Raw genomic sequence first — 26,446 nt, forward strand, 5'->3', positions numbered from 1 at the left:
GAGGGAATGTGAGGGTCTCACACAAATATCGAGAATATTTCATGACATGCGCAGTAGGAAAACAAAACCAAACTCCAAAGCTGGTTTAGCAAAAGTTTAGCTCTACTGCATCTTCTTCTTGGCATAAAATAGAAGCTTTCGCTATGGTTGTGAAACGATTTTAAACTTCTGACCAAGTAGAACGGTGAAGACCTTCATGTTGAGGTAAATTTAATGCATACATTTAACCTGATCGGCAATCTAACTGCGTCGACTTTAGGCTGCAACCTGTACTAAGTTTCTTCCAAATTTTGGCATAGTTGCTGCTTTTGGTCTAAAATTGAGTAGTTAAATAGATATTTTATATCATCCCATACGTGATAGTTAACTAGTCGTGTTTTTATCACAGCACTGAAAAACGTTTGTGTTCATAATCTTGTTTTCAAAATATCACATATTTTGTGTAGGAAATGTGTATGTGTTACTGTTGAGGGGAATTTCAGCTTTAGAGGAAGTTGGTTTATCAACTTTGTTCCCCTCATTTTGTGCCACCATGGTTAGATTCTTATACACAAAATAGAGAGTAAAAACTTTAAAAAATAACAAAATGGACAATCATCTAGTGTTGTACAATGTACATGTACATGTACTCATTTATCTGTGACATAAAGCCTGCATTATATGAATTGTTATTAAAACATTTGATATAAAATAAAAAATGAAACATGAAATAAACACTGGACAGTTAAAATTTTATCAACTTTATTTGCATTTTTTTGTGGTCTCATACAAAAGCATCAACAAAATTTTTAACTTCAACCTTGTGTCATTGATCTAGATTGCCTAATCTTTAAATCTTTACTTAAAATTCTGGCAGTGTAAGCTGAAACAAAATTTTTAAGTAGACCATTTTGCTCATAATGTTTTATGACATAATACTCATTTATACATAGTACTTATTGTTATAAAATGCTCTTTTGTCATAGCTTGGATATCAAGGTGGAATTAAATATTGTCCCCCAGATGTCTATATTGGAAATTGAAAGGTGAAAATATTTATGACCAAGATAAAATAGGATTATACTGAGACAAAATGACTGTGTCTGTACGAGGTGGAGTTCCACTTGATCAAACTCCACCAACTGATGGTACGAACCAGGAGGGAGAACAACAGGCAGGTGAGGGTGAAAGTTCAGAGGCAACACAAGAAATAGCTGAAGAGGAAAATGAAGAAAGTGAAGTTTTGGTGGATGAAAATGGGGATGTTGTATTTCCTGCGGAAGAACTTGCTAAGTTGGATGAAATGATTACACGTCAAAAATGGGTTGTACCTGTATTACCAAAATGTGAACTAGAAGTGTTATTAAGAGCATCCATAAAACTTTGTCGAGCAGGTGGGTAGGAGAAACATACCTGCATGTAATGTCTATATAGTGTTGTCTGTATAATGTCTATATGTAATATCTATATATTTATTATTTTTAAAAATGCCCTGTAGATTTTAGAAAATTGAATTTAAAAGTCATACCTAGAAAACCAGTTGTCTGGTGGCTACTTTATCTCATAAATCAACCTCCTCTTTCTACCTGATATATTGTATAGACAAAATAACTAATAACCCTCAAAGAAGCAGAAAAAATATCCAATGCAAAAACAAACATCCTATCAATTTGTACTGTATAAAAATGTTATCTTTAATCCGTAATTGTTTCATTCTGGATTAATAGAAAGACATATGATTACTTTAAATAACCGACTACCTAAGAATATATATTGTGATATATCAATAATTTTATTTAGGTCTTGATACAAAAAGTGAGCCTTGCCAAAGATTTTTCAGAGAAGGCTTGAATATGTCCTTCCAGAAAATTTTAAATGATGATGCCGTTCACAGTTGGAAATATGAAATTCAGGTACAAAAATACGTTAATTGTCAATGGACTTTCTCTTTATATATATATATATGTATATGTATAAATTTGAATTTTTTTTTAATATAGAAATGTATATATGATTCAACAAAACTACTAATAGAACTTTGTGTAACAAAACTTACTCAAGATTGGTTTGTTTTATTGGATATGTTAGCTCTGGCACTAAATCCTCATTGTCGGTAGGTGTGGTAAACATGAATAACTGAGGTGCCAGTATATGCTTTATTTGAAATTGATGATTTTTGTTTAGGTTTCATATCTATAATGCAGGGAGGGGAGCTTCAAATTATGGCCAAGGGGCACAGGTATTTTCTGAATGTGGCATCATGACCATTTAGGCTTAACTAATTATCATGCAATTTAGTTAATTATCATGCCTCAAGAAGTTTGATCTAAGAAAGAAAAACAGTACCCAATGCCACAGGCAAAAAAGACGATCCTAAAACTGAGAATGATAATGTAATTAAATGTCAAACTGTCAAAGTACAACACAAAAAGGGAGGGGCACACCTCCAAAATAAAAAGTGGGGGGATGCCTCTGATACAAACTTGCTGCATTTTTAACTAAATGAACTGATTCAAATAATGTGTTATTTTATTTAGAGTGAAGTTGAAATATTTGCAGCTCCAAGAACATCAAAGGTATAATTTCCATAATACAGTGGGTTTAATAATGCACACAAATGTTTTTATTGAGCTGTTGTACTCTAAATTGTACCTTGGCCTCTACCTGTCGTCTCTTACCACACATGTCCCAACTATATTTCTATCTTAGAGATCATCTATGCTGTTTGTTTGCAATTTTATTAACTAGGGATGGCTCATTGATTTTGTAAATCACTTTGGTATGTTGGGAGGTTTCAAGTTGCTGCAAGAACGTATTTGTGAAGGTGGATCGTTATCTGTCTCACTGCTTGCTGCCCTGATTAGGTATGGTTTTCTTACTGTCTCATTCACCAGTGTACATAGATATTTTTAAATCCTAAAATATCATATTCTAAATTTCACTCTTGCCGGCTCACTTTCAGTTATTTGTATTCTATAATTTATTTTTTTTTATGAATCTGATAGGCCTTTTGGTCAATGTGCTCAAGTTCTTTGCCCTGGAACAGTAAAGAAGTATTTTCTACCTGTCATTGTGAGTTGAGTAAATCTTGCACACAATAAATAAACCCACCAGGGAATGTTTCTTTCGTGATTGAGGTTCAGATCTTCAAATAGGATATATTTATAGCAGAATAATTTTGTTCTTATCTATGTTGCTAAGTTCCTTGTAAACAGCATTTACACTAAGGATCACATAAAGGTGAATCGCATCCTGGCTATTGCTTCGAGATACTAGGAAGCTGTTGAGTTTACCTTGTTTGATCCCAAAGACATCTCTGGCTTTGTTCTCTGAGTATAGTTCATTGCCCTTTATATAAAGGTTTTCAAATTGCTTGATCGCTTTTTAAAATCTTTTCAACGTTTTAGGAATGTGTACAAAAGTTCCTGGATAATTTAACGAATGAGGAACTGAAAAAGGAAACGAAGAATGAGTCAAAAAGCGATTCACTATCGTCAATCATCAAGGTACAGAACCCACACTGTTGAAATTCAAACGGACGAAATGACTGCTAAAATTGTAATCCTAATGAATTCAGAATGACTTGAAAATGATTTTCTTTCTAGGCATTAAAGTCATTAGCCGCGAAACTTCCAAAAGAAGAAGACGTGGGAAAAGATTTAGAAACGTTTAGATTGAAAATGATTTTTAGGTAATTTATTGCCAGGGCTTGAAGGGACGTTTCGTCTTACCCCTGCTAAGACCGTTTAATAATCGGATAGCATAAAATAGACTAAAGCTTTTGGACAGAACGAAATCGGAAAATCCATCACAACATGTTGAAAGAATTTAAACATATGAATGGTACAAACGAAATAAGCTGCTATCATGACGTATTTCTTTCTATCCCTTTGTGAATTTCTAAAACTTCGTGTGCCAAAAGCAATGAAATATTAATCAATTTCCCATGCTTTTTATATTCCCATGCTTTTTTTATTTTCGATTACGGTAACCCATTTTATCAACGTGAACTACTATAATTGTGTATCAGAAAAAAAAGCACTGTTTCAACTCAATTTAACGTTTTAGCGAGTTGCTTACATCATTCAAACGTATTTGTCACATCTTTAGATTATTACAAGTATCTTCTTTCAATGGAAAAATGAATGCTCTAAATGAGGTTAGTTTTGTATATAGCTAGTACCGCTTTAATCAGGCTGAATAAAAGGAAAACTCGAAATATCCTTGAGCCATTTCTAAAAATACAATACTGTGACATTTTTATTGCGTATGTAATTGTAAATAATGTTAATTGGTCATGTGATTTTGACGTTGCTGCCAGCACTGAAAAAGAAATCACATGCAGTTTTGTTGAAAAAACAGCGCGCTGGAGCTCCGGTGATGATTTAATAGATTGTCTTTGCTATTTTAAGATAAATAAAGTCATATCGAGCGTATCATACTATTCTCAGCGACATATGGATGATGAAGAATGGCTTACAGCTGACAAAATGGCCGTGAGTACTGAATATATATCCGGCATGAGAAAATTGATCAGTGGCGTAGCCAGCATTGATAATTGTGGGGCTCATATTCATATATTTATGAAAACAGGCTGTAAAGACAATCGATTTCAAAAGAAATTGATCCTGCGTATCACGAATATATGAATACGATGCCTCCCCCCCATTATCGTTCTGGCTACGCCACTGAAATTGATCCTTGAAAACACAAAATTTGGCATACTTTTGCTTCCATTATCTTATCTGCATGCAGGTTTGAAGTGTTTTTTTCTTATTAAAACAGCTGACACTTTTTGACCTATCGAGGATTCGCAGGGAAAAAAATTTGTTCAAAACAAATTTATACTTTTATCTGCCTCTAACATTCTAAAATAAGGCTATTGTGCATAAAATGGGAATAATCTGTGGTATTATCTGTTCTTATCAATAATCTGCGAATGATCTGTTCTTATTTTAGGAGTGGATACATGAAAACGACGTACTTTCAATAGTACTAAAAGATAATCTTCATCAGCCTCAAGTAAGTTTTATTGAAAAATATTCAGCTTTTTGCCTTTGAAATTTGGAAATGTTTATAAAAAGCTAGCGCCAAGCGATTTTACAGTATCAACAGTTATATACTATTCACTATGACAAGTGTGTTCGTCTATATAATACATGCGAAGATATGCATTAAATGTCTAATTTGTGATTGACACATAGAGAACGCTAGTATAGCTGTATGTCTTCTTTTTATCCTTTAGTATGTTGAAAAACTTGAAAAAATTATCAGATTTGTGATCAAGGAAAAAGCTTTAACACTGAAAGACCTCGACAACATCTGGAGTGCTCAGGTTTGTGTATAAACTTTTTAAAAAAGGAATGCAGTCATGAAAATGTATCTTTTGTAAAGAACTCGAGACTCAAACTGTTTTTATACCTTTTTCTTCATTGGCAATTAGGCTGGTAAACATGATGTTATCGTAAAGAATATCCATGACCTGCTTGCGAAATTAGCCTGGGATTTTTCTGCTGAACAGTTAGATCATTTGTTTGAGTGCTTTCAGGTTGGTGTTTCTCTGAATGGGACATTTGATCTTCTATCCACTCATCCTAAATTTCTTCTAATGTGATCATATATATACGTACATTCAGGAAAGTTGGACAAACGCAAGCAAAAAACAGCGGGAAAAATTGCTCGAACTGATTCGAAGATTAGCTGAAGATGACAAAGAAGGTGTAATGGCACATAAGGTAAGATTGCCTCGACAATTGCCCGTCAAACTTGTCGTTATTGCATAGATGTTATGGAGTCATGCATTTACTTACAAGCCTGAGTCAGTGCTTCAAATTGTTCATATATTTTGTGCTTCAATATTTTTCATATTAAGGTTCTTGGTTTGTTGTGGAATTTGGCTCACAAGGATGATGTCCCAACAGATATAATGGACCAAGCTTTAAACGCACACATCAAAATTCTTGACTATAGTTGTTCTCAGGTACAGTACAAGTCACAGTGCAAATGAGAATGTTTAGTAAAGCGGGTTTATATAAGATAAGCCACCTAAAAAATACACAGCCTTCATCGTAAATCAGTGAAATACAGCTGTAACTAGGAAACATTGAACCTTTCCGAATATTTCTCAGTATGGTCTCGCATCATATGTTGAGAAACCTATGGACGTGATAATTTGGTAAGATATTGATTGATGTGTTCATTGGTTCATATTTAGGATCGAGACTCGCAGAAGACACAGTGGATTAACAAATGTGTTGAAGAGCTGCGTAATGATACCTGGGTGTTACCTGCTATCAAACAAATTCGAGAAATATGCTGTCTGTTTTATGAGGTGAAGTTTCTAGTTATAAGTATAAGATTATTGGTTGAATTTGGTGGAATTTAACTCCCAACAGAGCATTCAATGAATATGGCACGATGACATTTTAAACCGAAGCTGCAATGATTGTATAATACTAAGAACACCATCATCTCATCATCTCTCAGACGTTGCTATATTTCCATGAAGTGCATAGACATGTTTAATTCTTGTTTTTCATTTCAATATTTGCCGCAGGCTCCTCAGAATTATTCACATACTCAAAAGAATCCACATGTGTTTTATCGTCATGAAGTACTGAACGATTTACAAACCCAACACCGGTTAATATCAGTAATGGCAGAAAATTTAAAGAGTTACATGTCCAAAGTCAGAAATCTTGAACTGGGTTTGTAAAGTATTAATTTTTACAGTCGTGTTTAAAGCAAAATCAACGGCGATTAAGATTATTTTGCACTTAACAATCACATATGACCACTATGTTTAATGCTAGTGGGAACTTTAGCTGCAATCGCTCATGAAGGTCAAAATTGGCAGCCTTTATTTCTGTCTTTACTATTTCTGTTTTTGATGATTTGGAAACATCTCTGGTATTCTCTGGGTCACCACCTTTCTTTACACCACTTTATTAAGACCACCACTACGGTTGCACAAGTCTTCACAAAGATGTTTTCATAGAACACTGTGACGTTCAGCATCTCCTTCATTGTGACGAAGATGTCTTGCTGATCTCTTCCGTACCGCAGTAAACGTCAATGCAAATTCTAAACAATATCATTCTTTTTAACTAGATAAAACATCAGATCCCAATGATTTGTCACTAGATGGCAGATATTCTCATGTGCAACAAGTACAGAAACGCCTTAGTTTTCTTAGGTAATTACGTTTTTTTGATAATTGACGAGGATGAAGTAATCAACAATCAATAAAAGGTTCATCCAGCATTTAGATGTTACTTTTGTGTTCAGGTTTATCCTTAAAGACGGACAGCTTTGGTTGTGCGCGCCAGAAGCTAAAATTGTAAGTTGTGAAGCGTGATGATCATAATCCAGTACGAATTATTTGATAATTTGGTCAACTATTCTAGATTTGGGAAGCCTTAGCTGAGAGTTCTGTCTTTCCCAGTGACAGAGAAGCTTGTTTTAAATGGTTTTCAAAGGTAATATTTTATGAAGTACATTAAGATTTCATTAAACTGGAGGGTCGACCCCATGGCATCACCTAATGTAAAATCGCATCAGCTGCACAGTTGATGTTTTTTATTGCCCTAGCACTCCTGATACCAGAGTCGCTTCTTGTGTGAGAGATCACTGCGGGTAAAATATATATTTTAATGATGATAGGTTTCTTTAATTTGGTAATTTTGTCTTTTTTCAGCTTATGGGCGAAGAGCAAGATTTAAATCCAGAAATTAGTGGGATGTTTTTTCAAAGCAAGGTCTTGAAAATGGACCAAAGTTGCTTGACAGAAAATGGAATGGAGTAAGTTTGGTTAATGCTGTTACTTAAATGATAATGGCTGGCGCTACCTGAGCTGATAAAAAGCTTTATGTTTGGACTGCATGCGCCATTCCTATATTAGTAAAGAACTTTCGTCCAAAGATTTGCACTGATTTAGCAACGATCCACTCTCTTTTTAGATGTTTTGAACGATTTTTTCAAAAAGTGAATGTCAAGGAAGGAAAATTTGTTAGTAAACGTCGTATGTTAGTTATGGATGATCTTGATTTAATTGGAATTGACTATCTGTGGGAGATTGCCCTCAAGGGGTCGGAGAGGATTGTGGGAAGAGCTGTAAATTTATTGAAGCAAAGTTATACAAACCTTGGTCCGAGGCTACGAGCGAATCAGGTACACAAGAATTGGTTTCATGAATTTATTTATGTTTCAGATCTTTACCTGGAGTTTGATCGCCACTAAAATGCTGCATTTTTCTAAAAATGTTTTCATTCCCATCGGTATTAGTCTTACAATGTGTGCTTTATCTATCTAGGTGGATATTCACGAAAAGATAATTCAAAAATGTATGCATCACCTACAGCCGTCCTTTGAAGTTCTCCAACAAGAATCAGCAGATAAGAAAAACACTAAAAATAAAGCGAACGACTCCAAAATCCGTGAAGCGGCGTTGCGCATTGTCAGGTGTTTGACTGTTTTGAGAGAATATATCGCTGAATGTGATGATGATTATGGTGAAGAGAGGTTAATTTTACCACACGGTAGAGCATACTATGGAAAACATATTACATTGATTATACGAACTGTGGCACAAGGAAGACAAACAGAGGATTTTGAACAATGGTCACATCTTAATGAAACTATTGCAACCGTGCGTCGACATATCTTACAGAAGTAAGTTAGGATATAGGAGGATATTACAGGTTACAGATAGTTCATACTTCATGAACTCTTCCTTTATGAACTGTTCCCTTCGTTTCCAGCCAAGTGCAATAATGCGTCAAGTTGTTTTTAGTACAAAGGAAAGCAACCATTTGTTGTGTAGAATATTTGTCAACTGTCGATCTCGTTGTGAATGCTGTGCTTAACCGGACATTGTACATTTTTTCACCAGGATGCGAACAGTGTTTCCTCAGATTTCAAAGATTGATTTGTATGTTGGTGGGGAACTGCTCTCTCCAGTTGACGATAAAAGATTGATTGGAAAATGCAATTTCCCTGACCGTGTGGTATGTTTATTTTTTCCATTTTTTTTAAATATGTAAGTGACAATTCAAAGACGACGTGTGCGAGATGTTTCCTGAGTGACGGCAAAATTAGGGGGAAGACAAATTTCACGAGCCTAGGAAATGAATAAAAACTATGCGAAAGGATATATTCAATTTATTCCATTCACAATTTAATTTGAAATATTGTTTATTTTCGGTGTATAGATTGTATATTGTCGATAAATCATGTCGTTAAATAGAGTTTTTGTTTAGATAATCACCGTAAGAATCGGCCATACAAATTCGTCAATGCCTTCGTCCCCAGACTCGTCATCTGATTCTTCTGGCTCCCCACCAGCACCTTCTGATGGGCCAAATATCGAAACGGAGCGCTGTTTACCCGGTGTGGTAAGATATGTTTAACCACTGACATTTTGTAAGATTGCAGCAGTAATATTTTTCTGATACCTACCTACGTGTTATAACACAATTATCGTACAGTTATTTTGTGTCAAATTCAATTTTAGGATTGCTTAGACCTAGTCAGTTAACAAACAACTAAAGAATTGGCCTAAAATATGAATTTAGTATTCTCTGTGTAGTCTACTTTCACTATCCCTATGTTTACTACTTTCATCATCCCCATGTGTCCTAGAAATGATACGTTAATCTACTTTCATCATCCCCATGTGTCCTAGAAATGATACGTTAATCTACTTTCATCATCCCCATGTGTCCTAGAAATGATACGTTTATCTACTTTTATCATCCCCATGTGTTCTAGAAATGATGGACACTGCTTGAAAGTGCGGTTGCAATTAGAGAGACTGATGTTTAGCGTATGAAAGCAAAACAGATCTGGACTGCTTCAAAGTGATGAACATGACTTGAGCTTGTTCTTAAACTTAACTATTTTAGATCATTGCAACGAAAACAAGATACGTTGCGAACTTTTTGCGACTTGCTGAATTTGCTATTCAATTCAGCATACCCGAACTACGGGAAGAGGTCTGGTGCCTACTGGGAATTATCCCAACAGGTATGGCGAACCCTCAAAATTTAAACAGGCCAAAATGAAGAATTTAGATAGAGATTAACATTTTCCCTAACTTTTTAACATTTAGCGACCATACTTACCTGTAAAATATGACTGCGATGAAATATTCGTAGAATATATGATGCAATCAACAACGCACGTTTAAGTGTAGTAGAACGTGCTGAATTTCTAGCTTTCACTTCTTTATCTATAACTGTGGTGCTCATTGTTTTGACTGTACATCACGAGAGAGCAATGATGCAGTAACGAATTGTCCATGAGCAATTCTTTGAAATTCATTTTCTATGCAGATTCATCAATGATTGACAACATGAGAAAAGCATGTTCCTACAAAACTGAGAAGGACATTGCTCCTGACGCGCAGCTACTTCAAGCATGTTTTAACTCCACTTCGTCAGCCCAAACTGTTTATAATCTTGAGGTACAGTATATCTATAATTACAATAACTTAAAATAAAACAATTATTACATCTTAAAATTTATCTTCAATTTGTACCTAAACATTTACGGTATACCTTGTTCTAATCTAATCTAATAATGCTTTGCATATAGATTTTATACTCGCTTTTGATGCCAGCTGGACAACTATTTCGGGAAAAGGTTTTGGACTTTCAGGTTTGTCAAATTATTGAATTATGTATATGCCATTGGATGCTTGAAGGTCATACTCCCCATGCCAGACTCCCTGTCCAGACACCGGCACGAAGCACTTATAATATTCACGATTATTAATGCAGTTTTTTTTTCTCTATGCTACATTTTTAGGTGGCGTTTTTTAAAAGCGGGGGCGTAAAATGTGTTCTCAATCTCCTAACAAAAAGCAATTTCCTTGAACACGCTGACACCTGGACAAGAAGGTAATGATAAATTTATTTTTAATGATGAATTTCAAGTGCTCAAGGTGATAGATAGAAGTACTTGTATACTGTGGTTTGATCACCGGCTTCTAGATTTAATGAACTTCGATCACCCTGTCACGTTGCACTTAATTGCGGGGTCACAAGTTCGGCCAAACGCAATATTATGAAACTTAGGTTTTTATACCATCTCCATCCTTCCATAGGTCGGCGTATTTGACATTGATGAAGATTGTGAAATTTGCTTTGACTGCAGTTGCGTATGCTAAAGTATACATGGTTGCTGAGGCGTTGAGACCTGAGAATCATTCAGAGATTGCAACTGAAACACACAGTGCTGCAGTTGTATTACAAGCTGCATTACAATGCATTCCGCATTATATATTGGAATTTGTGTTGAGAAATTACGCCCTGTCTCTAAGTCACCATATTTCAGAAGAGGTAAGCCCCGGATATGAAAAACCTTTCATGAATCACAGATTTGTAATAGAGCTCCTAATTTCAAAACTGCACATTACCGCAGGTATAGCTGTCAAACCTGAGAAAGTTCTATTCGTACATGTACAGTAACACCTATTGTTAATGTAATTATTAACTAACTAGCTACAAAGGCTGCTTAGAAAGTCCAAAGGCTATGTTCCCATCATGTATTCGACTTGCAGATATCAGTTCTTGTTCCTGATATGAAAGTTGTCAAAGCAGTTCAAAAGATTTCTTGGACAGCCGCAGGTGGAATGATGCATTTACTGCATTGCACTAATGAAGAAATACACAAAGCTTTTGAAAAGGTATCTAAATATACTATACTGAAAGCTTACTGCATGTGAAAACGGAGAATGAGCGGTTTAGGGGAATTGAAGTTCCTAACCGTATATTTTATTATTTTAGATCGACGCAGCGAATAATTTCTTAGACTGTGATGACATTGAAACGTGTAAGGAAGCTGTTGAGGTAAGCATGCAATATACTGTCAAACGGGTTTCACTAATAGTAAGTTCAACACAGAAATGACAAGATTTAATTCTCTTAAGGTTTTGCTTTAGTTTCCTATCTTGTTATTTTGATAGGTATTAACGTTATGCCTCGCGATACATCCGAAACATCTGGAAACTTTGAGTAAAGACAGATCATGGCAAAGTTTTATCACAGATTTAGTACTACTTTGCAGTCATGGGTAGGTCGGGGAAAGACGTTGATTCTGCATAAAGCAAGTTTTTTAACTTACGTGCAATATAAGGATATGCATGGATTTGTATTATTGGCCATGGCCATGCATGCAGCCTTTATTTTGGCTTCTGGACTATTAGTTTATTAAGATGCTTCAATTTATTTAGCTCACTAAGGTGGTACGTCGTAGAACAATTCTTTCTTATGGCAACCAGGTGTTCAGCTGGACACAGACCCTTGATATTTCTTATTACTTTATTATTTTCTGTTTTAACGGTAAGTTACTTTGGATATCAAGGTTGTCTTGCATTTTTCGCACAATGCGACTATAGGTCAAAGAAACCACTACATAACGGTCTATACTACAAAGTTCCTTGTTATTTTGGATATTAGACCAGTCTTAAAAAAGTAATTACTTGCAGGAAAGGTCGAGATAGACTTTACAACTCCGTGGAAGCGAGTAATGTAGTTGTTACAATTTAAGGTTTTAATGCCTATTTCTGTATATTATTCATCTCTCTACAGACAATTGTGGAAGATAATCCTGGAACAAGTGGCGAATATTTCACTCTCCTTTCAAAGTGAGTCAAAATATTATTTTTCGTTCAATGGCAGTATATTACATTATCATCGAGTTAAATAGATTAATAGCTAATGCATTTTACATGCAAAGACTCCCAGGCTGCTAATTGCACATTAAGTCACATTCCCTACATGTGAAGGGTTTCCCTGTCAATTATCAAACCACGTGTTTTCAATCGTAAGTATAATGACGTCTGTCATCTGGTACCAATACTTTTGAAGTGAAAAGGGGGTCACTGGGGGCCGCCTGGTGAAAAGCGAATGTTTACTTGACCATTTCTATCAGCTGATCAGAGAGAGAATCATGAGCAATATCTCGAAGAAGGCCAATGTTATGTTATGTTCTTTTAAAGGTTGTTAAATTTTGCTCACACAATCAATGCCCCGTATTCAACAGCGGAGAAGTTACTAGCAAATGAGATCCAGTGGTTAAAGAAAGCAAAGGTTGGTTACTGTATATTAAGGAGGCTATCCTCCGTCTCGATCGATCTACTGCATATGGAGGTCTTTATAGTTTATACAACTTTACCAACTATAGGTTTTAACGTTGAAGGGACTGTCCTCCATAAATGCATGTGCTGGATATATATTGCTCTCCCACAATCCTAATTTGTACCAGACACGCCAAAAAACTCAATTTTATCTCAATATTTTTAGGCTGTTAAAAACGGCCAGCCTTTTAAAAGCGGTCTTTTGTTTGCGACTGTGTAAGACAGCCTAAACAGGTGTTCAACTATAGCTGGCTACGACTCCACTTCTCTTCGGGCATCAAATACATCTTGATTTTAATATTCCCTGCAATGTAATAGGTGGAAAAGTGATAAAATATTCTGTGAAAATTCTACAGTGATATTTCTCATCTTATGTGTTCTTTGAGGTCGTGTTAACCTTTTGAATAAGTTATAACTCTCATGACATCGAGCTTTGAACAAACTATTCTGCATATTTAGGATCTGGTAAAATCAACTGGAAATAGCGAAGCTGTTGCAGGATGTTTACTCGAAGGACATCTACTTATTACAAGAGAACTGTTGTTGTTCTTAAGTCCTACAAAAAAACATCATGTTGGTTGTCACTCCGGTGGTCCTTGTCTAGTTAAGGTAGCTTAATGAATTAACGTAACGTGGATGATGCTTCTCAATTCTCTACGTTTAGATCCCAACTAGGAGAACCTTTTAACTAACGGCGAAATAGATCTAACACTTTATGACCACTTTTAAAACTACTTAGACCAAAATACTTCGCATTATTTACTTTTTTCTATTACATTTAAGGAACTGTTGGATGAGTTTATTTTCCCTGCATCTAAAATCGTTATTGAGTCAAGAAAATACGGAGGTAACGTTAATAATTTATTAGAAGCATGCAGTCAACGACGACAACATCGTCCAAACTATTAGACGAAATTGGACATTATTAGATGAGAGTTTTCAATACTAACATTAATGTGCCACGTAACTACGAACTTAGCATTTTTTTTCTCGGCTAAATATGTAATGTACGTAATTCAATATTATTGTACCGGGTTTAGATGTTTGGGATAAACCGGTCATCGCTGTATGTAATACCTCACCAACTCTGGTTGCGGCGTTTGAGTTACTGGTTTCATTGTGTGCTGGTTGTATCGAAAACATGCAGTATGTTTCTAATGCTCTCACAGAATTGTATTATTCAGGTAATAAATAAATATGCTTTTGTAATTTTTAGTATAGAACGTTCTGTGCAAGCACACCATATTAGCATATACATTACGAATGCATTTTTTATCACTCCTGACAGGAATTCTGGTTTTCAGTCTTTGATCCCTATATATTGAAACTTAAGTGCGATTCTTATTTTCCCCTACCTGTATGTAGTACAGTTCCTTATGCAGCGCATAGATTCATGCGCCCCTGTATCACATTGCATAGCAATTTAACCAACTGCGCTAGCTACATAATAACCATGATATCTTAAGCTTCAAATTCTAGTCGCTTAGAATAACTTTATGATTAATAACTTTTGTTATGTCCACAGGAAATGATATGCCACTCTTGGAATGGGAATATACTCCTCCTATTGGACCACGACCTATGAGAGGTTTTGTTGGATTGAAAAATGCAGGAGCGACATGCTACATGAATTCTGTCATTCAACAAGTATGTTAATGTACTAAACTAGGAAAGAAAATTACAAGTATATTGGTCTATTTCTAACCCTCTCAAACACCAGAAACACGTATCTAATTAGGGGCCTTTATACCAAACCAACTGCTTTGCACTCACTAATGCCAAAGCTGCTCATCCATGCTTGTTTATTAGTACTCCCAGACCCGGTAGGTTATTGTCAATGATTTATGTGTTGTCGTAAGTCTCGTGACGCTTAGTCCTACGCTTTTTGTACTGTAGATATTTATGATACCCAAAGTTCGAGAAGGTATCTTAAATGTGAAAGAAACATTAACACTTCAAGACGAGGAATGTTTGAATGAAGACGAGAAAGCTGAAAGTGAAAGTACCGCTGACACGGGATATCATTCTGAAGATTCTAAAGACAATAATGAGAAAGATGAGAACAGAGAGAAAGAAGCAAAACTTAACTTAAAATATCAAACATCGATATTGAAACAATTGCAGTTTATTTTCGGGCATCTCAGTGAAAGTCAGCTGCAATATTACGTTCCGCAAGGCTTGTGGAAAACATTCAAGTAAGTTTTGAATATAGTGAATGTCATGCAGGGGTAGTGGTTGACTGTAGTTTGATATCTATAGTGAGCTGTGTATGTACCTAGGAATCCTTCACTGTAGCAGATATTATATTATGTTTGTGCTAATATATTTGTGCTAATTCAATTAACTATAGTGGTCCGCTAAGAGCAGTATATATTTCACATCTTACTAATTGATTCCTACTAAGCGCTCTGAACAGAACAATGAACCTTCATTTTGGTCGCTGTAGTAGTTAATATCAACTGTAAGAAATATTTAAAAACGTCCATTTCTTTTCCTCTCCAGGTATCAAGGTGAACCAGTAAACCTCCGTGAACAACACGACGCTTTAGAATTTTTTAACAGTTTAATTGACATTTTGGATGAAGGATTGAAAGCAGTAGGTCACGAGCCTGTTCTTATCCGCGTACTTGGAGGAACATTCGCCGATCAAAAGATATGTAAAGGTTGCCCTCACAGGTTTGTACTTTGATAATACCACTGGCAGAATGTGTCGTTTTTCGCTCTTTATCGTTTTCTTCGTTAAATCAGCTTAATCGTTTTAATGATTGATCGTGTTGTCAAATTAGGTTGATATATACAGAAATATAGGTGCCAGTGATGGTCTTTTTATTCGAATATACCACGGCCCTAAATAGATGCGATGATAAATAGGGAAGGGGGTGCCTACTGCATAGTCACATATTCGTTCTGCATGAATAACTTATATGCGTTTAATTCAATATATTCAGTATACTGAATATATTGTTTTGCACCTTACTCGACATTAGTACGACGTTCAGGCGATGTCGGATTATTTGGGGTGTGTAAAAATTGTGCTACATTCGATCCAGTCTTAAGATGACGATGCGAAATTTAACATAATGTAGGGATAGTAATCATTTATATTCAAACTACAATTCAAACCTTTCCCCTAACGCTAAAACACCTTTTTTATAGATTTTCGAAATTGTCGCACCTGACGCACCAGGTGTAAAAGCCTATCCATGAATGATCTCCCAATTAGTTGTAGATCAATGACAATTAGGTACTATCCCTGATTTGTTATCGTTTAGATACTCCAAAGACGATCCATTTATTGCACTTACCATTGATATTCGTAATCATCAAAACCTCATCGAATCACTTGATCAGTTTGTTAAAGGAGACCTCCTCGAGGGTGCCAATGCTTATCATTGTGATAAGTGTAACAAAAAGGTGGGCAGAACTGTAGTTTTTTTCCAATTTTGATTAGATTTTCTCAAGATTGCGTGCATCCAATTATGTCTCCTTAATTGTATATGTGCTTACCAATTGTAGCATATCAATAGAATAGGAATCAAAGAGCTCAGAGAAATGACACAGCTCTCTATTCCTTGCTGAATTTGTACAACTTACCTGGAAGATTCTTCCCACTTGAATGTGTTTTGCTATTTACCCTGATTCAGAAAATATAGTTTATATGAATATAGTTCTGTTTATTCCCTTGTGATATTTATTTAAGGTTGACACTGTAAAGCGAATGTGTTTCAAAAAATTGCCTAAAGTATTAGCTATCCAGCTCAAGAGATTTGACTATGACTGGGAAAGGTAAAAATGATTTTATATAGTCGTACATAAGAAGCGACGCTTCGTAAAAAAAAGGAATAAGTCCAAAATAGACCGAGTGCGAAGCTCGTCTAAAACCTGTGTTTGTAGTTTCTCTAATGAGCGTAGCAAAACAGGAAGATTTTTCTGGCGTCCTTGTGAACTATACTGATTCATTCTGTAAAAACAGTCAATCTGGTCCTGAGACGATTGCTGGCAATTTGAGTGTTTTAAGATTACAGTGTCTAAATATACCTGCATATTGATATTTTAAATCGGCATATCACGGAGAAGGAAAATTTTGCTACCATCCTTAATGAAACATTGCCATTTGAGATCCAAAATAGGCACCGATCGTACCATCTAGTCGTTAAAATAAAACACTCTGTGTTTTACAGAGTCATCACTATCTTAGGAACACTAATGACAATTGTGTTTCGTAACTACATATTTAAACCAATGTTAAAATCATCATTAAGTCTGGTCCACACTTGTCATAGGAATATGGGATTTCCTTTGTTTGAGGTCACAAAAATCCTTTGTCTATTGGAAAGTAATACAGTGGAAGGCCTTAAGCTGACTCTTACGACAAATTTAGTTTTGCAAAGTGATCCTACTGTAGGCCGGTCTTTGCACCATCGGGAAGACGTCAGTCGTCAGGACAATGCAGAGTTCCCCAAGCGCCATTTAGAGATGATTCATCTTTTCGCTAAAATAGAATGGAATCTTCCCCTTTCCCCTCCCCTCCCCCTGTATTGGTTACGCAACTGGCTGTGAGGTCACATGTTCTCTTGAATGTTTTTCTTGTCAGGGATGTCGCTGTGAAATTTAATGACTACTTTGAATTTCCAAGAGAGTTTGACATGGAACCATATACCGTGGAAGGACTGGCAAGAATTGAAAGTATGTCTTTATTGTTTTTCTTCGTACGTAATGTCCGAAAAAAGTAAATCTCAAGAGTGGATATTTCATAAGTGTGTAATTTCTGAAACACATATGCACATCATGCACTATATAGCACTCGGTGTCGGGACCATTTTCATCCAATAAAGGTAATATACTCAAGATTATTTTGTTGATTGTTCAAAAAGTTGATCATTGTTCGACTTTATACAGGTGAAACCGCGGCAGAAGACGAGAACGATGTTGATACTGAGAACATTCCTGATGACAACGGCAGAGAGCATCCAAGTACAAAATATCGTTTAGTAGGAGTAGTCGTACATAGTGGACAAGCATCTGGAGGCCATTATTATTCATATATTAGGTATATGTATATATAGCTCAGTGGCTAGATGACTTGCTGATGTTATTAATAATAAGTTCATGTGCACATGATTGTCGTTCAATATTGACTATAACAAGGACAGCTAAATTACGATGATCTTTCACAGTTTATTACGATGTATAACAACCAGCCTTTACATATATTTAGAACTACGACTCATGGGTATACCAATTGGTTTAAATTTGATGACGGAGATGTTAGTGATTGTAAAATGGACGACGATGAGGTAATGAATTGTGCGCGCTTTTTACTTTGATACACTAAGTAAAGTCACCTTTCAGTAGGGAAGATAATTCTTCTCAGGATGGAGATCATGCCCACGCCCGTGAGCATAAGACCACACACTTTGCCAACTATGCATATTTTGTAAAGGAAATTTAATCTGTAATAATCTATATCCATCATTTCATTGGAATAATTTTTTGTACGTTACTGTATTGTAGGAAATGAAAACACAGTGTTTCGGAGGTGAATATATGGGCGAAGTATTCGATCACATGATGAAAAGGTTAGGTTTATTGAAGACACGTGAAAGAATTGTTCAAAACTGCCGTAATAACCATGCATGCAGTTCCTTGTTTTTACATGCATATTTGTTCATTAGATTAAATTAAATCTCTTTAAATACATAAAAATATTGTAGAATGTCATATCGACGTCAGAAAAGATGGTGGAATGCCTACATTTTGTTTTATGAAAGAATGGATGATCCAGATAACTACGGCAACGTCGCACTCACGAAAGGTGAACCTATTTTGGGCAAAACGAACATTTCAACAATCACACATCATCAAAATTATAAAAAAATGTTATCATTTATCTATATACAATTAATGTCCGATTTTATCATGCGTCCCCCATTTATAACGCGCTATTTAAATAGTTTAATTCATTTGCTGATTTATTTAAATTTAGATTTGAAAATTCCTCCTGTAATTGAACAAGAAGTTAGGAAACAAAATATGGAATTCTTACATAATAGAATACAGTTTTCAAATGAATATTTTGAATTCATTAGAAAACTAGTTACCGTAAACATTAACATTGACTCGGTAGGTGTATGAAAGTAAAATTATAATTGCGGCGCTTTGGAGCATTTTGATGACGAATGTAGGCTTGATCTAGATTTTTAACAATTGTAAATCCTTACAGCACTTGAGATTATTTGACATGTTATGATCTGTCGTTTATTAGGAGGATAGCGAAGATCTTGCTTTAATCAGCATAACATTATTATCAAAATTTCTTTTCACATGCGGATTACGTACAAAGAAAACGATAAGGTATGAACTATGATAGATGTTTTGGGTTTCTAAATTTGCAATTTTCCTCAACTTTAATTAAAAACATTATATTTGCATTTTGTTCACTTGAAGGAAGTCACGAACAATATATTCGCGCGCAAACGTGGGAATGATTGCTTCATATTCCTGTGTTAACCATATCATCTCCAAAACTTCACTGTAAATCACTAATATGAACTTTAATGACAAGTTAAGGTGCTTTTTACTTCGGACCAAAATATCTAAAAGGGTTTCAGAAGGAAGTCTCGATCCCCTTACACCTGGTTAGATGTTTCCGCCATGAAAATATTTAACGTGGTCTGGAATTCAGTTAAAAACGCTGTGTATCGATTCTTTGAGCTAAAAATGTAGTTAGAAAAGTAGTTAACTTTTAACTATAGTTGGTGAAAGAATATCGACCAGTCAGAATCGTGCATTTCTGAATTCTGAATTAAATACGATTTAACTACACAAAGGCTGTAGGTTGTACGATGCCTATCATGTAGAGTCACACATGCAGAGACTACCTTTTCTTTATTGTTTATTCTGTATTCCCATGATAGAGGTCCTGCAGGAGATTGGTATGAGGCATTAACTGGATTATTACGTCAGAGTAAAACTGTTCGTCTGTGGTTTGCTCAAAACGTTTTGTTTGCACATCCAGAAAGAATTTCAGAATATCTTTTAGAATCACCAACAGCTGAGGTAAGGGCAAAATATTTTATAAAGGAGACTGAGGTACAAATAGACCAGAACGAACGAGTGGGCTTTGAAAACTGTGTTTTAGAATGCCTATATTGTCAGCGAAAACAAATCATAATGTGTTTTATATAATCCACAGGTGCGTACGATGTTTTCAAAAATGCTGGTATTCTTATGTCGTGTGTCAAGAGCAGATGGAGAATGCGATCCTCCGTACGTTTTGGAGGAAAAACAACTTGATTTAGATAAAGGTATAGGTTTGTTTACGTATCATGACCGTGCTCCCGCTAGTTATTTGTATTTAGCAAGTTGTAAGGATTTTTAAATTGTCCATATCTGGCTGCAGGTTCTGTTAATGCATTTCATTGATCTATAGTGGAATTTCATAGATTGAGAATGCTTTCTCTTCCCTTCCTACCGAAATCAGAGCCTTCGATACTTGAGATTGCCCAGATTCACTGGAAATTTTTTTCAAAATTTGTACTATGGAAATTTGCTATACCTATACTGTTTCAACACTATATCCATAGTAGGAAATGGAAATCAGTATCGATTATAAATTCCATACTATTTCCATAATGTGGATTTTGAAAAAAATTTCCAGTGATTGAAAATGCCATTCAGTGATATTTTACTGACTCCGTGATATGCGCAATTAAGTGAGGGCGGCGATCCTGGTTACCATTTCATGCGTTAATGTGTTCTTAGGCATTTCAAGGACAATTCTTAGTGAATATCTACTGCGTGCTGTACTGAAACTACTACATAAAGAAGTGCCGGAAAATGGACGAAATTTACATCAATATTTTTCCTTCTTTTGGACGTATGCTAATCTTGGACTTGCCGAGGTATCTATAACCTATTCCTTCTGCATGTTTATTACCTTTTATAGCAAACGATCACTGTTTAGTAGGAACAAGTGCAGAGTCTATACAGTGCTCTTTTCGTAACCCATTTATTTATTATGTCATACTGTTGTATTTAGGCTTTAATTCATAGAGCTAGATATATAGTTTACTGCCACTACATACCTCGTAGGATTTTTACCTGTGTATCCTATATCGCCCATAATCTATCGAAATTGCGCATAGTCGCACTGTTTGTGATTAAGGCCCCATTTTCACTATACCGGATTGCTTCCGGAGTGGGTCAAATTTTCTAGCTATTAAAAGGCAGCAAAAAATTTTACTGTCAGAGATCGCAATCAATAGACCAAATCTATCAAACTAATAAGCATTTGCTTCTAACCATTGCCCTTAAAGGCAAACGAAGATATCGTGATAGGTGAATCCGGTAGAGTGTAAACGGGGCCTAAGTGGTTTGGTTGTATATTCTTTCACTCTCAAAAATCGCTGTGGTCAAGAATATAGAATATCAATGTTTCATTTGTCTTGCAGAAAAAACAGTTGTTAGATCTGAATGTACCAGCGTTATTTATTCAAGTGGCTCTGGATGAAGGTCCAGGATTATCGATTCGATATCAGTATCCTGAACTGGGAAAACTTTATGCAGTTGTTTCCGTTTTAATTCGATCATGTGATGTTTCCAGTAGATGGCAATCCTCCAAGGTATAATTTACTTACTCAAAAATAAACACTTTTGTGGCATGTTACGAGTTACATAAAAACGAGGCATGCGAGGATTCTTATTTTTGTCAGAACGGCCGAATAAAAATAAATATAAAATGTAACTAGCCTCGTATAAACTCGGGACAGTCCTCGATGTGGTATGTGACGGAGAAGAAATCCCTCTTTTTTTTTGGTAATATGCACTATCAACCGAAAGATTCCTCAGTTTTCACGTTCGGTTCATATCTGCTATTTAGGAGAACGGAGAACCCATTGTCATGAAGGACATGGAAATTATTATGAAGATCCAAGAAAATGTTGATGAGCAAATTTTTGAAAGATCTAAGTACGAATATTATATGTTCATTTTCGCAATCATCCGTACTTCTGAATTTTTAGGATTTTAGCTACCGTGTTATAAATAGCCGTGCCTAAACCAAGTCCCAGCTCATCTTTGCTCTTTCTTAGCTATGTGAAGAAGTTAATTGAAAATCACACCGAGGCTGAAGAAACTGTGCAGCTGTTGAAGGTCAGTTTACCAAAAAATACATGCGCAATGACTTTCGCGCTTTTATGCTCATGAATGGCTGTTGTTACCGGACTGTTGTATACCCGTCCCAAACTCTGTAAAGACAATTTTTCACAGTCCGTTACGCTAAAAATATATAGATCTTTAGGAGACGTAGTCTAGATATTTAATATCGATATGCAATTTTTTTATATTTTATCGTTATCCTTTTACACTTAGCATTGTTGCTGGGAAAATCCCCATTTCTCGTGGTTAGTTTTAAAGGAAATCTTATTCCAGGTATTTGAATAATTTCTTGAAAAGTTTCTTGTGCACAGCACTCGTAGTGTCGTCTGTCGTACTGTCTGAGAAGTATGCAAATGTTAGCCATTATTTTGGATCTGCGCAACTCAATTGCAATTTGCAAACGCGACGCGAATTTTAGTTTTTATGGAGAGAGTAAATTTGATCCTGAAAGGATATTTTGGAACACAGACGAGCCAAAATGTTCTATCAAATGATTTGCGGAAGAATCACGCCAAACATTTCTATCATTCATGAACTTAATAGACATGTCAGAACAAGTATGAATATAAAACCACAAAATTAGAATCAAGAAAACGACTTGATGATAACTATTCAATACCAAAACCACAAGTCACATCTGATTTATTAATAGTGTTTTTTTCCGCAGCTATCTTGCTCCTACACGTATGAAATGAGACCTTTCGTTGATCTATTATTGGAAATGACACTTCTAAACGATTCGTGGCAAAAACATCGTGTCGTCAACATTTTAAAAGGTTTGTAGTGTAGACGTGTGGGCTCCATATGCATTGCACTGTTTGCATCATAATTGCCAGATCTAGAGTTGTTAATCCAGTGTATTCCCCCGCCTAACTCAGGCTAATCTCCCAGAACTATTTAACACTTCGGGCACTCATGCATAACAGATAGAATTAAACCTCAGGGAAGTATAAAGCCAATCAAAAATAGGTGTAGGCCCCGATGATGGAGGATAATGTGACCAAAAAACAAGTACCGTGAAATTGGATAAATTTGATTCTTAGGACTGAAAAGTGGATCTAATTTTAACCTGATTCTAAATCCAAATCTCTCCTCAATAATGGATTTCTAGAAAATGTGTTTATGTTAAAAATCTCAGATGTTTCTCGTTAACCATTTTATATCAATTAGGAAATCTCGCATCATGTATTAATTGAGAAAAATGTGTTAACATATTGCAGGAAGTGATGGAAAAGAAGGTTTATTTGATACAATTCAGCGATCAAAAAGCCATTATCATAAACGTGTTTACCAATGCATCAAATTTTTAGTGTCATTATTTAGCCAGTAAGTCAATTATCATAATCATATAACCGTATTTATGGATTTATATGCAGGATAAGTCAATTATGATGAACAGGCAAGTTGTTGAGCACTGTCTTTCATCTTTCAGTTGCCAGATGGCTTACCAAATTGTGATTGATTCACCTGATTTTAAGCCAAAATGGACTGCTGCTGTTGAATGGCTTAATGATGAACTTGAACGGGTAATTGTGGACCATAACGTCTTGTTTTAATGTTAAGTTAGATGCTGTTGCTTGTGTCATTGATAAAACTTTTATTCTACCCACCATGTTCTAGCTTCCGATCACAATTCTATTTAATATTTTCTTCTCTGATTTTTAATTTTAGAGACCTTTCGGTGCATCGAACGCCTACCCGTACAACAATTGGTCACCGCCAGCACAATCGAATGAAAGTTCGAATGGGTGAGTATCATATTCGGTGTTTGAAGGTAAACATTTTGGAACAGCTGTCATGTTGATATTATTTAATAATTCATATTTCATACCTCTGAGGTATATGAGAGAACTCGCTACTTGTAACTAGTTGTCTCGCGATAGCTCATTGGCAAAGCGGTGGCTGGTATATACTTTTTATTCCATATATCTGTGGATGGTTTTTAAATGATAAGATAATTGAATTTTTCTTACGTATTTCTAGGCGAAATTATTTCTCTTTTTTAAATTAAATTTGTATAAGATCTCGCAGATTCTAAGTTTTTGTACTTTAGGCATTTTTGGCCTGACGCATCACATTATAAGCCCGTAGGTAATCCGGATTAGAAATATTTCTCATATTAATTGTCACGCAAAAGGATTTGGTGCAGTATCCTTCACAATAACCGTCCATTTAATCAAAGTAATGACTTGATGATTTTTATTTAGGGTTTTTCTTGAACGCTCTCAAAGTGCAAGATTAACTTTACAAAAAGCGTTTGAATTTGTTCCGGAGGAGGTAATACAAACATTTGCGTATGCTTTATCACAAACTCGGTTAGGTCATTTATCCTGGTTTCGAATTTCAGTTGCGTCTTTTCCAAAGACTTCGTCTTTTTTGTAGGAACAAGAAGAAACTGAAGTGGAAGAGGTGACAGAAAGTGAAGTAACTGAAGAGGAAACATCACCGGAACGACAATCTAACGTTGCTGCGAACCAATCAATATCCAGTGTTTCTGGCCAATCAAGTTCAACATATCCTCTGAGTACGGATCAGTCATTGGATGATGATGATCCAAGTTTAGATGATACAGATAAACCAGATAATGAGGTAAACCAAGAAAAATCCGATTAAATTATTGATATGATCAAACATAGTGTTCAGAACCTGCTTCTCAACCTTCGGATATGAGTGGGTTGTAATAATACATCGAGAAAGCTAATTTCTCGTTGGATCCAAATCCAGACTGCACTCCGGCGCTGTAATTCTTCGTACACAATAGATCTCTCTCGAGAGTGCATATGAGACAATAGTAATAGCTCGAAGAGCGTCATTTTGCTTTCCAAATTCAAGCTGTAGTTTTGTATGTATGTTTCGAGGTGTCTATTATTTTAAGAATTTCATTGTGTTACTAAAACTTGATATGTGAGGCCTTTCTTTTGTTGTGATATGCCTTCAATTCACAAAATGCCCACAAGAGATTAAATAGAGGATAAACAACTTTGTTTTTGAACAACCGTCAAATATCGTCCACATTATAGTTTGCATTATATTTTAAATGTGTCTGTTTATACAATAGAAATAAAATGATCATTTTATATGTTCGATCGTTGTTCGATCATGTTGTTAGTATACATTGAATGTCTCATAATGTTCATAATTTTTTAATTCCATCCATCTGTCGTTTCTCGCTTAACATATATTTATACTTTCTGAGACCGGGAAATGCAACTCATCATTCCTATTTCTATGACGTTTCTCTCGCTGATTTTCTAACGGGTTTTTTAGTATTTTGTTATTACATGTTACCATTGATTGAGAAGGAAGGTATCCATGCTCAGTAGGACAGTTGTTTTTCCATCACACTCAATAAATGTATGCGTAGGTCTTATGTCTATGTCGGAGATGCATGTCATGATCTCAAAATGTTCAATTCCTGCTTAAATTATATTTCTGCTGCTGTCGTATGAAAGAATGAAAAAATTAAGGGCAGGTCCAAAATGAAACTTCCCACCCCAAAGCTCACTCGTATTTTTTACACCAGAAAGGAGGTAAATCTACTATAGACAACAACGTATATAATTTGAATCTTAAATGAAGCCACCTGGGGCTGATAGTCGACGAAGACACTATAGTAAATTGAGCCTTAAATATCCGTCTCCTCATATATAGTTTCAGTTTCTGTTGGACATGTTTATATTAAAAATGTCTAATTTAGAAGATAAAGTACTAATTGCCATTTCTTATCACTAATGTCATTGGTAATTTGTTAAACTATTTTTTTTATCACATTGAATTAATTTAAATTCCTTATTAAATCATATTTCTTGTTGTTTGTCGTAGGAGTGTTTCAAATTTGCATTTTTTTCACGTGTGATTGCAAATGCTGTCTTTATTTCTGGTATTTGTCTAATGACATCGCGTCCTTCTAACACAATAGATTGATTCTCTTTATATCTTTAGCCAAACTCACTCTGACAGGTCGTATATAAGCACCTTTTTATGATCGCAAAAAGCACCTCGTAGTAACGAAAAAAGAAATAATAAGTATATATTGGTTTCACAAGATACTCATCCTATGGATCATATAGTGTATTAGATTCCCATTGTTATCGGGTCATTTTTTCGGCGTTATAATGTAGTTTACAAAAAAACAGGGAAAAAACAGATCGTATATTTATTGGCGGAATG

At 35.4% G+C, this 26,446-nt stretch overlaps 1 protein-coding gene across 1 annotated transcript; it reads left to right on the forward strand.

Moving 5' to 3' along the window:
* Positions 1–27: 27 nt before the first annotated feature.
* Positions 28–25,360, forward strand: LOC114524425 (probable ubiquitin carboxyl-terminal hydrolase FAF-X). Its single transcript, XM_028545495.1, has 66 exons — positions 28–204; positions 966–1,373; positions 1,780–1,892; positions 1,980–2,092; positions 2,164–2,218; positions 2,517–2,555; positions 2,728–2,843; positions 2,985–3,051; positions 3,387–3,485; positions 3,585–3,670; positions 4,090–4,138; positions 4,392–4,475; positions 4,939–5,001; positions 5,225–5,314; positions 5,423–5,527; positions 5,616–5,714; positions 5,852–5,959; positions 6,194–6,310; positions 6,536–6,686; positions 7,090–7,174; positions 7,267–7,318; positions 7,386–7,457; positions 7,676–7,779; positions 7,938–8,148; positions 8,291–8,649; positions 8,870–8,984; positions 9,237–9,371; positions 9,882–10,002; positions 10,311–10,441; positions 10,573–10,635; positions 10,786–10,877; positions 11,084–11,318; positions 11,540–11,665; positions 11,766–11,828; positions 11,945–12,051; positions 12,212–12,320; positions 12,570–12,625; positions 12,980–13,070; positions 13,577–13,726; positions 13,901–13,964; positions 14,158–14,301; positions 14,643–14,764; positions 15,014–15,312; positions 15,620–15,793; positions 16,390–16,531; positions 16,818–16,903; positions 17,712–17,803; positions 18,017–18,167; positions 18,336–18,414; positions 18,632–18,696; positions 18,832–18,932; positions 19,104–19,240; positions 19,383–19,471; positions 20,035–20,176; positions 20,313–20,424; positions 20,882–21,021; positions 21,571–21,741; positions 21,999–22,087; positions 22,210–22,270; positions 22,490–22,549; positions 22,944–23,052; positions 23,497–23,602; positions 23,709–23,802; positions 23,948–24,024; positions 24,484–24,553; positions 24,659–25,360. The coding sequence occupies exons 2-66, from the start codon at positions 1,073–1,075 to the stop codon at positions 24,887–24,889; spliced, it is 7,539 nt and encodes a 2,512-aa protein (XP_028401296.1). The 5' UTR covers positions 28–204; positions 966–1,072; the 3' UTR covers positions 24,890–25,360.
* The last annotated feature ends 1,086 nt before the right edge of the window (positions 25,361–26,446 follow it).

Source organism: Dendronephthya gigantea, unplaced genomic scaffold (genome assembly GCF_004324835.1).
Source record: "Dendronephthya gigantea isolate DGI-Jeju-01 unplaced genomic scaffold, DenGig_1.0 000031F, whole genome shotgun sequence".
Classification (NCBI taxonomy): domain Eukaryota; kingdom Metazoa; phylum Cnidaria; class Anthozoa; order Malacalcyonacea; family Nephtheidae; genus Dendronephthya; species Dendronephthya gigantea.

What these genes read in the sequence shown, in the direction of transcription:
- LOC114524425 (XM_028545495.1), top strand. Translation starts at nt 1,073, where the DNA reads ATGACTGTGTCTGTACGAGGTGGAGTTCCACTTGATCAAACTCCACCA. An exon ending in ATTATGGCCAAGGGGCACAG is followed by an intron (nt 2,219 to 2,516) that starts GTATTTTCTGAA and finishes TATTTTATTTAG; the next exon opens with AGTGAAGTTGAAATATTTGC. An exon ending in TTAATGATGAACTTGAACGG is followed by an intron (nt 23,803 to 23,947) that starts GTAATTGTGGAC and finishes TTTTAATTTTAG; the next exon opens with AGACCTTTCGGTGCATCGAA.